The sequence below is a fragment of the Alosa sapidissima genome, chromosome 17 (assembly GCF_018492685.1).
Source record: "Alosa sapidissima isolate fAloSap1 chromosome 17, fAloSap1.pri, whole genome shotgun sequence".
NCBI lineage: Eukaryota > Metazoa > Chordata > Actinopteri > Clupeiformes > Clupeidae > Alosa > Alosa sapidissima.
Window position 1 is genome coordinate 20506007 of NC_055973.1, and position 11323 is coordinate 20517329.

Below are 11323 nucleotides of genomic sequence, written 5' to 3' on the forward strand. Positions count from 1 at the left end.
TAAATCTATTTTAAAAACTCTATCCTTCCATAATGCAACTGTGCGCCCCATCGCCAAGGGCCTTCCATTTAAAGGTATTTAATATATCTCCCATTTAAAACCATGAGTCATAAATAAATAGAAACTGCACACAGGAAATGTCTACTGTCAACACAAGTCAGAAGACAAAACTAAACAGGGTTAATTGGGGGGGGGGGGGGGGGGGGTAACGTTTCAGTGCCAACTTCAGTTACTAAGGGAACCACCTTACTTGTCCGTCAGAGAGAGATGGGAGGCAACACCACCCCCCCCCCCCCCCCACCACACACACACACACTCCCCCCCCCCCCACCCCCTCTTCACACCCACACTAAATAAAATCAAACAAAAATAGAACAAAACATCAAACTAGAGTTCCAAATACATAATATCAAAGTGTCTGGGCATCCATGACTGTCTTCACAGGGTCTTAAGTGGATGAGGATGAGGATGAGGATGAAGAGTTGCCAGGGGCGATGCAGCAGCAGAGAGTGTGATCTCAGACCTTTTACAAAAACCACCGCCGGCTCCTCCTCCTCCTCTGGTACACACACACACACACACACACACACACACGCAGGCGCTCACAAGCTCCCGTCCAGGATGGGGGTGTGGAGTGTTTTATTTCTGATGTTTGATCGTGTGACGAGTACAGCTCCTTCAGGGCCCAGGCAGAGAGGGGGGAGGGGGGTGGGGCAGGGGGTTTCAACTTCAGAGGAGATCTTCATCCTTCAGCTTACATGAACTGCATCTAACAGGAGCAATAAGGGCAGTTGGTCACACACAGTCAGATACATCATGATGGCTGTTTCTCACACACACACACATACACACACACACACACTCCATTGCTGAATGTGCACTACAGGTGTATGCAGTCATAGCATGCTACAGACACAATGTGTGTGTGTGTGTGTGTGTGTGGTGTGCATGTGTGTCTGTGCAATATGACTGGTGCTGCTTTCAGCAATTATGTTCCTACTCTCAGATGAAAGAGTGTATGTTCCCCCTTTCCTAAAATGATCATCTAAACTTCATGTGGTATAACACAAAATAATTAAAATCGTCACTCACTATCACTTACACACACACGCGCACGCACACACACACAAACACATACACACAAACCAACGCGCACACACACACACACACACACACACACACACACACACACACACACACACACACACACACACACACACACACACACACTCTCTCTCTCTTTCACTCTCTTTCTCTCACACAAACACACACACAGACAGACACCAACAAACACACACACACACTTTTCATGTTGCTGTTCAAAGACAGAAATGTGTTCCTGTGCCCGCTGAAACAGCCCTCTAAGAGCACAACAGAAGAGTGGGCATGAAGCACAAGGTGAGGACATGCAGTTATGGGTGGACATGCCAGACACGCAGGGGTCAGGAGTCAGGAGGTCACTCGTTCAGAGGCAGGTTGTTTTTGCACAGCGTTTGTCACATGCAGCGTTTAACACACACATCTGAGGGGCCTTGACTATAGGAAGACACGCAGACTCTGCAGAGCATGCTGATAGCTATGAAATTCAATCACAAACTCCACACACACACACACACACACACACACACACGCACACACAGGGCTGTGAGCATGCTGTACCTAAGAGACGCTCTACAAGAAGTCCTTGAGAGAGAGCTGTGCAAAGGGATCCTGTCCTGGGCCACGGAGGGGACTTTGACTGGAGGGGCTAGAGGCAGCCGAGGGCTAGCACACACACACGCACACACACGCACACACACGCATACACACACACACAGGGCAGAAAGGGGGATATACACACGTACGCGTACACAGGAAAAGAAGGGGAACACTCACACACACACACACACACACGCACACATACACAGAGTCAGGTAACAGGAAGAGAGAGGAGGCAGTAAAGGGCTGAGGAGAAGGACGATGTCAGAGGGGTTAGAACACAGCAAACCTGAAGCGCTCTTTCTTCCTGAGAGAAACACACACACACACACACACACACAAAGGTATGAGGTACCTGTGCACTGGATACGGAGCCAAACGGGTTGGACGGCCTCATGACGGGCTGGGAGTACATCATGGTGGGCGGGGTCATCATCGCCATGGAGCCCATCTGAGGAGGCTGCACATAACAAATTTATCAGCCAATCACAACGCAGCTCATCACAGGTGTGTAGCATTGTGTGTGTGTGTGTGTATGAATGTGTAGTGTGTGTTGTGTGTAGAGTTCTTGAACTATCTCACTCACCATGCCATAACCCATCATACCAGTGGGGGTGGTGGCGGGGAACGCCATGACAGAGGGGGCCTGAGGAGACAGAGTAAATAATAAATAAATAATAAATACATGATAAATAAATAAGATGACAGCTGAATCCGCACCCTCAGCTATTCATATTTAAAGGCCCCGCGCCTCCCCGGTGTGTTACCATAGAAACAGGATTCCATGTGGTGGTGGGAGCGGCTTTGGGTTGCCAGTTCATCCCTCCCGTCAGCTTCTTCTCCCCCGGCTGCGTCCAGTGGATATCACTACGGGGGTGGGGGGGGGGGTAGGAGAGAGAAAGGGAGAGATAAGAGAGGGGATGAGAGGAGGAGTTAGAGGATAAGGAAATAAAAAGGAAGTGTGACAGGAAGAACAAGAGAATGAGAGAGAGGGAGAAGGAGAGAGAGAGTGTGTAAGCACAACAGAAATAGGAATTCAAGAAAGAGATGGGTGATGGGTGGGTGAGACAGGGAGAGCAGAGGAGGAAGACAGAAAGAAAGAGAGAGAGAGAGAGAGGCAGACAGATGTAGGGAGAGGGCAAGACGGTAACATCAGCTCCCATTCGCCTTATTCACACGGCAGCCATTGTAAATTTGTTACCACAGCACAAGCAGACATGTCATCTCTTACGAGTCCAGGGGGGTCATGCTTACTTTTTCGTGGTGCCATTTCCAATCCCTAGACCTGAAAGACACAAAGATGAGAAACCTTATTGGTATTGGTTATGGTGAATGGGTGAACTGGTATTGGTTGTGGTGAGAGGGTGAAGTGGTATTATACTGGTCATCGTGTCTGATAGAAGGCTGGTACTCACTGCCGACCAGATTGGCAAGGGAGGAGTCCAGGTCGTCAGATACGAGCTTCTCTGGCATGTTGGGGACGAGGCCTTGGGCGGTGGACACCATGGTGGGTTTCAGGATCCCACTGGCGAGGTCTGGAGGGTGTAGAGGGGTTGGGTTTGATACTCTTCAGACTCTTCAGATGTTTAAAGTATATTTTTTAGGCTTTTGCTTTTATTCAGATAGGATAGTGAAGAGACTGACAGGAAGCGAGTGGGAGAGAGAGACGGGGGGGGGATGACTGACCAACTGACTGTTATTTTGAAGTGTGCATGTGAGTGACTTACCATCCAAGTCCTGGCTACTGGAGCCTGCTTTGGAGCCGAACGCCGACTCAAAGTCCACCTGGAGAGGGGCATTGGGCTGGGGCTGGTTTACGGGGGGCATGGAGTACCCTAACAAACAGAGAGAAGGGGGGGGCAGAGAGTCAGGAGCACACCACACACCATTAGGGATGTGGGGATGCAGGGAATATCCCATTCAGAGTCACATCTCCACATCACATCTCTACATCACATCACATCACATCTCTACATCACATCTCCACATCACATCACATCTCTACATCACATCACATCTCCACATCACATCTCCACATCACATCTCTACATCACATCTCTACATCACATCTCCACATCACATCTTTACGTCACATCTCCACATCACATCACATCTCTACATCACATCTCTACATCACATCTCCACATCACATCTCCACATCACATCACATCTCCACATCACATCTCTACATCAGGTCTCTACATCACACATCTCTACATCACATCTCTACATTAGGTCTACACCACATCCCTACATCAGGTGATCTCTACATCACATCTCTACATCACATCACATCTCTACATCACATCTCCACATCACATCTCTACATCACATCACATCTCTACATCAGGTGATCTCTACATCACATCTCTAAATCACATCTCTACATCACATCACATCTCTACATCACATCTACACATCACATCACATCTCTACATAAGGTGATCTCTACATCACATCTCTAAATCACATCTCTACATCACATCACATCTCCACATCACATCACATCTCTACATCACATCACATCTCTACATCACATCACATCACATCACATCTCTACATCAGGTGATCTCTACATCACATCTCTACATCACATCACATCTCTACATCACATCACATCACATCTCCACATCACATCCCTACATCAGGTGATCTCTACATCACATCTCTACATCAGGTGATCTCTACATCACATCACATCTCTACATCACAACACATCTCTACATCACATCTCTACATCACATCACATCCCTACATCAGGTCTCTACACCACATCTCTACATCAGGTGATCTCTACATCACATTAGTCAGCATTCAGCACAGAGTAGAATAGAGCAGAGCAGAGGCCAGCTACAGGAGTTAGAGGCCTACCTCTAAAGAGGCCAGCTACAGGAGGAGTTAAGGGCCTACCTCTAAAGAGGCCAGCTACATAAGGAGTTAAGGGCCTACCTCTAAAGAGGCCAGCTACAGGAGGAGTTAAGGGCCTACCTCTAAAGAGGCCAGCTACATAAGGAGTTAAGGGCCTACCTCTAAAGAGGCCAGCTACATAAGGAGTTAAGGGCCTACCTCTAAAGAGGCCAGCTACATAAGGAGTTAAGGGCCTACCTCTAAAGAGGCCAGCTACAGGAGGAGTTAAAGGCCTACCTCTAAAGAGGCCACCTTCAGGAGGAGTTAGGGGCTTACCTCTAAAGGGACCAGCCGACAGATTAGTTAGAGGGTTGCCTCTAAAGAGACCAACTAACTGAGGAGTTAGGGGCTTACCTCTAAAGAGGCCAGCTACAGAAGAGGGCTCAGACTGGAAGGGGGATGGGTTGGGGAGGTGCTGGAGCATGGTGGACGAGCCGAAAGAGTCTGGGACCCCGACACACACACCGAGGCCCAGCGGGAGAGCAGAGGAGAGTAACAAAGCAGCAGAAGGGTTAGTGCACAGCACACACACATACTCTCTCTCACACACACATACATACACATGGAGGGCACATAACTGCCATTCAGCTTTACCTAGGGGAATGCTCTCAGAAAATACTACAAAGGTCATTTGGACCAACAGAAGAAATGTCAAGGAAAGCATCTGTGGTAATAAAATCCATAACGTTGATTGGTCAAGACTGTATATGGTCATAACATCCAAAGGGTTGATTGGTCCCGACTGTATGAGGTCATACTCATAACATCCATAACATTCATTAGTTGTATAATGTCATAATATCCATAACACTGATTGGTCACAACTGTATGAGGTCATAACATCCTAATTGTAGACCAGTCATTACTGTCTGAGGTCAAAACATCCTAAGAGCTGATTGGTCATGACTGTATAAGGTCACAACATACTAGGAATTGATTGGTCACCACTGTATGAGGTCATAACATCCATAACATTCATTAGTCGTATAAGGTCATAATATCCATAACACTGATTGGTCACGACTGTATGAGTTCATAAAATCCTAATTGTAGACCAGTCATTACTGTCTGAGGTCAAAACATCCTAAGAGTTGATTAGTCACAACTGTATAAGGTCATAACATCCTAAGAGTTGATTGGTCACAACTGTATAAGGTCATAACATCCATAACGCTGATTAGTCACAACTGTAATAAGTTATGACATCCTAAGAGTTGATTGGTCACAACTGTATAAGGTCATAACATTCATGACACTGATTGATCATGATTGTATAAGGTCATAACATTCATGACACTGAACGATCATGATTGTATAAGGTCATAACATCCTAATAGTTGTTTGGTCACAACTGTCTAAGATCATAACAGTCATGACATTGATTGGTTTCGACTGTATAAGGACATAACATCCTAAGAGTTGATTGGTCACGACTGTATAAGGTCATAAAATCCATAACGTTGATTGGTCACAACTGTAATAAGTTATAACATCCTAAGAGTTGAGGGGTCACTATAGTATGAGGTTATGAGATCCAAAGAATTGATTGGTCACAACTGTATGAGGTCATAACATCCTAAGAGTTGATTCGTCAAGGCTGTATAAGGTCATAACAGCCTAAGAGTTGATAGGTCACAACTGTATGAGGTCATAACATCCATAACATTGATTAGTCACGGCTGTATGAGGTCATAACATCCTAATACTTGACCAATCATTACTGTCTGAAGTCAAGACATCCTAAGAGTTGATTGGTCATGAAAGTCTGAGGTGATAACATCCTAAGAGTTGATTGGTCATGGCAGTCCTGCTGGACAAGGAAAGGGGCCTTATGTTTTCTGTCTGGCAGGAAACATAGGAGCTCTGGTACCTGAGATCAGGCTTTCTATCCGAACTGTGCGTTTGTAATTGGTTGAAAGAGACGAGCTTGGGTCAATAAAGGGATTGTATTGATCTACAGCAAAGAAAATCAAACATAGAAGACATAAGAAGATCATCTGTGTACATACTAAAGGTTATTGAATGAGTGAGTGAACGGTCTGTCTCATTCTCTTTTCAGCTTCGCAAGAGGTTACCCCACTCTACTACCCCACCCCAATACCCCACATTATTACCCCAACCAATACCCCACCCCAGTACCCCACTCCAATACCCTACCCCAATACCCCACACCAACATGCCTCACCTGTCCTTGTCCGCTTTCAAAATATCCCCAGACACTTACACATACCCACTGTCCTGTGGTCACCACCTTCTATTTCTATTAGAGAGCTATTTTCTTCCATTCCACTTCAACAAAGGCTACTTTCCTGACTTCACATCAATCATAAGCTGAAAAAGTTCTTTAGCTTTGAGAGCTTTGAAGCTTTTGAGAAAAGTCTGCCTCTCAACTCAGATAGTTCAGATGAGTGGACTTAAGTCCATAATGATCTCTGGTAAGCTAAATCTTCACTGGTTGCTATATGATCTCAGAGAAGGTTAACAGACCAAAATGGAGTTACTTTTAAAGCGAGAACTCAACAGGAGTGAATAACAGCTTCACATGGAAACATACATCACATTAATGATGATATGACAAAAATGTACTGAAAAGACAAATATACACACACACTACCACATACACACACGCTCAATCAGCAAGAAAAGAACAAAGGATTTGTGTTTACCACTGAACATGTCATGCCCTGCAGTCCTAGAAGACAAACTAACTCCCTCAGGGGAGACTACAGGGACAGGAGACGCCTCAACAACAAGTTTGGTTAGGAAAGGGTTAAGGTTTGGAATGGCGTCATCGACCGCCTCAGAGGAAGAGAAAGGATCTGAACGAGCAAGAGGAAAGAGAGAACAGAAGACATTAGAGTGAGAACGCAGAACGCAGACAGCAGAACGGACAAGAGACAGTCGAGCGTGCTAGTACAAGTGCCCTGAGGGCCCACACAGACCAACACCATGACCCCCCCCCCCCCAGCCCTCTCCTACCTCCCCAACCAGAAGCCATGCTGGTGCTGGGCTGCACTGGGGGCTGGAAGGTCGTCTGAAGGTCAAATAGGTCGTTCTCCATCTTCAGGGCACTGAGGGGAAGAATAAAACGCTATAGTTCCATACAGACACAAACTCACAAACACAAAAAAATACACACACATAATACGCTCTCATACACAGTACTCAAACAATTCAGCAACCCACATGATGTTGCTAAATTGTTCTTCTAATCGGTGAGGTACAGTAAATGTTACTTTGGGTCATGTCACAGTCAGTCAGATAGAGAGAGAGAGAGAGAGAGAGAGAGAGAGAGACAGAGAGAGAGAGAAAAGAGAGACTTGTCCAGGGAAGCCGTAGACCGTCTCTGGCGCCATCTTACCCGTTGGAGCAGCTGGGCGTGGAGAAGAGGTCGATGGCTGGAGCTGTGCTGATGCTGCCCCCTGTGGTGGCGACGGGAGATGTGTCTGTGGTGGCAAATGACGGCCTCTTGGACAACTCCTTCAGTCTCTGCTCCTGAGGAACACGCATACACACACACCCACCCACCCACACACACACACACAAACACACACACACACAAACAGAGTCAGACTCATCTCAGACTCTATTTCAGCTCTGCTATCAGGATATCAAACCCACTGTAAAGACAAATCCTAAACATTCAGATTCATCACAATAATAACGCTAGTGTGAGAGCATGGCAGAACATGTTGATGTTTATGACAGAACATAATGACTAATGAGCAAACATATAATATCTGAGGAAAAAAACCCAGCCTGCATCATAAATGTGTTACTATTTGAACATTGACCATGACCTGGCTCTAGTAATGACCGTGACCTCTAGAGGTGAAAGGTTAAGGGTCACTCAGGTCACCTTGAGAGCTTTGAGGCGCGCCTGTTCCTCCTCCAGCGCAGCCTGCTTCTCCCTCTCGTCCACTTTGGTGAAGGACATTCCGGTGTTGGCCAAAGAGGACACGGCATTGGACAGGGTGCTGGCCCTGAACATATACACAAACGCATTAACACATGCATACACACATGTGACAAGATTCTCTCAGGTCAACAGGAGAGGCCTGGCTAACTACTCTATCTGCAGCTCTCAGCATGACACACCGTGAAACGTCTTTCACACACACACACACACACACACACAGCCCCAGCTTACTGCACTCAGTCTGCATGAAACACAGAGAGAGCTTAGAGAAGAGAAGGATAAGGCAGGGCTGAGGTTTGTAGTTTGTTTTTGTTGTTTTCTGTCTACATGGCTTTTAAGTTATTAGGATTAGGGGACATGTCTTCTTCTGAATTTACACTGGAGATGAATTTATTTCTAATGGTCCGTGTAGAGGGTAGAGTCATTGAGTAGTACTGTGTCTCTTCCCCAGTGACAACACTGCAGGCTCCAGAGCCCCACCTGCTGGCTGCTGTGGAGTCCTTCACCTTCTTTCCCTCCAGAGAGGCCAGGTGCTGTTCCAGGGCATCCAAGAGACTGCTGGGAGCCTGAGGTGCACACACATCACACACAGTCACAGAGGGAACACACACACACACACACACACACACACACACACACACACACACGGTACATTAACACACACATACACATTTACATATACACACACAGTACATTAACACACACACACACACACACACACATTTCTTACACATATTACTATACATATACACACACACAGCTCACACACTTAGTGTGTATGTATATGCCAACACACACACACACACACACAATCACAAACACAAATATACACACACAGAGACACCATACATACTGTACACACGTATACACACACTACCAGGCCATACATTGCCATACAGTGCGTGCATAAGATAGGCTACATTTATGCAAAGAGAAAAGGTATGCAGCTACCTACACACTCACATAACAGCGGAAGAGTGAAACGTGAGAAGAAGATACTTACACACACCGTGAACTGAGGGTGATAAGGAAGGGAGGAAGGAAGGAAGAAAGGAGAGAGAGAAAGACAGGGAAGGGAAAGATAGAGAATATAAAGGTGATCATGGTCAAAGAGAGCCCAAGTGAATGACACCTAATGGCACCGCTAAGATAGATTAAATGTTGCATTAAAAGGCTCCATCTTACAGGGAGGCCACTCCAGTCAAGGAACGCAAAAATAGTTATAGAAAGACAGGTCTAATTTTTTTTTTTAATGTACACGCCGCTATCATGTCTGGTGTAGCCAGTTCCATTGATTATGGTGGAAGCTAATTGTTGCACCAGACGCTCCGTGAACGGAACGCTTCAGTTACGTGCCTGGTGTAGCCTCCCTGTTGTGCTAACAATGTGGTGTATAATGCGCTAACGATAGTGTATATAATGTGCTTTATAAAATAGATGATCTAAATGATCTAAATGAGTCTTTCTGCATCATTAAATGATAATTCCACTCTCCTCTGTGGTTTCATTACTATTTTATTTTATTTCTTATTCTTTTATAATTCTCCTGTTATTTTCTTGCTGGATCCTGAACCCCAAACACCTTTATATGTGTGACAGACAGGTGCAGAAAGGGAGAAAGTGAGATGCCACACCCCACCCCACCCCCCACCCATGCTTCAGCATCCTCATGCAGGTGGCATTTACAGAGTGAGGGACGTTACAGCAGAGAAAAGTGAGACAGCTGGAAAACTCAGATTATTGAGAAGAGAACAGGAAAAGTCAGATTACTGATGAGAGAGAGACAGCAGGAAAAGTGAGACAGTTGCGGTGAGTCAGTGGGAAAACTCAGATTGTGCGGAAAGCTAGAGACAAGTCAGTGTAGGACGGCTCAGATTACTGAGTGAGACAGCCCCGTGCTGAAGGACAGAGTCCAGCAGAGCTGACACCGGACGCGGGACTCTTACCTGGGACAGGTCTGGGATGTCCCCTCGATCAATCCCCACCTGCTGTGGAAACACACGCACACCCACCACACAAACACAAACACAAACACAAACACGAAAACACAAACAGACACACACACACACACACACACACACAGCAGTTACAGCTATCTGTGCAGAGCCCTAACGGTTCTGAGAGTATCTGAGGCTGGATGGGTCAAGCCCTGACCTGCATGCATGGGTGTGTGTGTGTGTGTGAACTCACCTCGGCCACCTTGAGGAACTCTGAGATGCGGGTCATCCTGGTCAGGAACTTCTTGTAAATGTCCAGGCCCTCTTTACATTGCACCTTCTTCATGTCAAAGTATTTCTCTGCCAGCAAAACACACATGTAGCAATGAGCAACAAACACACGCCTGTCACGTCACTTATCTTTCACAAAAACACTACCACACACACTGTAAAAAAACCAACTCTTTCACAATCAATCATACTACAGGTGAAGCCATCTGTGAAGTGTCTGTATATGTGCGTACAAGCTCATGAAGGTGTGTGTGTGTGTGTGTGTGTGTGTGTGTGTGTGTGTGTGTGTGTGCGTGTGTGTGTGTGTGTGCGTGTACCCTTACCCAGCAGGTTGATGATGCCTTCATTATAGGCGGCGAAGAGTCTGATGGAGTCTTTGAAGAGCAGCATGAAAGCTGCGTTGATGACCCCGTTAGTGAGCTCATTAGCGTTGACCTGAACAACAGGAAGTACGTCTCTCAGTCAGACTCTCTAAGAACCACAACGAAACTACTGAGGGAAACCCTCCCAGCAACCAGACGCACACGAGACACTGATCTGTGAGTGAGGTATACTCTCCCATCGACTCAAC

At 46.3% G+C, this 11323-nt stretch overlaps 1 protein-coding gene across 9 annotated transcripts in view; it reads right to left on the reverse strand.

Moving 5' to 3' along the window:
- Positions 1-597: 597 nt before the first annotated feature.
- The window catches only part of picalmb (phosphatidylinositol binding clathrin assembly protein b), a 21045-nt gene continuing 10319 nt past the window's right edge, over positions 598-11323 (reverse strand). Inside the window, exons 6-24 of one of the 9 annotated variants that reach the window (XM_042068738.1) lie at positions 11076-11187; positions 10715-10821; positions 10471-10512; positions 9528-9539; positions 9005-9090; positions 8465-8588; positions 7967-8094; positions 7585-7676; positions 7272-7424; positions 6476-6559; positions 4960-5049; positions 3426-3533; positions 3114-3233; positions 2953-2983; positions 2466-2565; positions 2285-2344; positions 2054-2158; positions 1660-1764; positions 598-769 (exon numbers count right to left, since the gene is read on the reverse strand). In XM_042068738.1, the coding sequence (XP_041924672.1) occupies positions 1672-1764; positions 2054-2158; positions 2285-2344; positions 2466-2565; positions 2953-2983; positions 3114-3233; positions 3426-3533; positions 4960-5049; positions 6476-6559; positions 7272-7424; positions 7585-7676; positions 7967-8094; positions 8465-8588; positions 9005-9090; positions 9528-9539; positions 10471-10512; positions 10715-10821; positions 11076-11187 (1647 nt within the window). In that variant the 3' untranslated portion in view covers positions 598-769; positions 1660-1671. Of the gene's footprint in view, positions 770-1659; positions 1765-2053; positions 2159-2284; positions 2345-2465; positions 2566-2952; positions 2984-3113; positions 3234-3425; positions 3534-4959; positions 5050-6475; positions 6560-7271; positions 7425-7584; positions 7677-7966; positions 8101-8464; positions 8589-9004; positions 9091-9527; positions 9540-10470; positions 10513-10714; positions 10822-11075; positions 11188-11323 lie in introns of all 9 variants that reach the window. The other 8 variants (XM_042068737.1, XM_042068740.1, XM_042068739.1 and 5 more) reach the window with 8 other exon arrangements.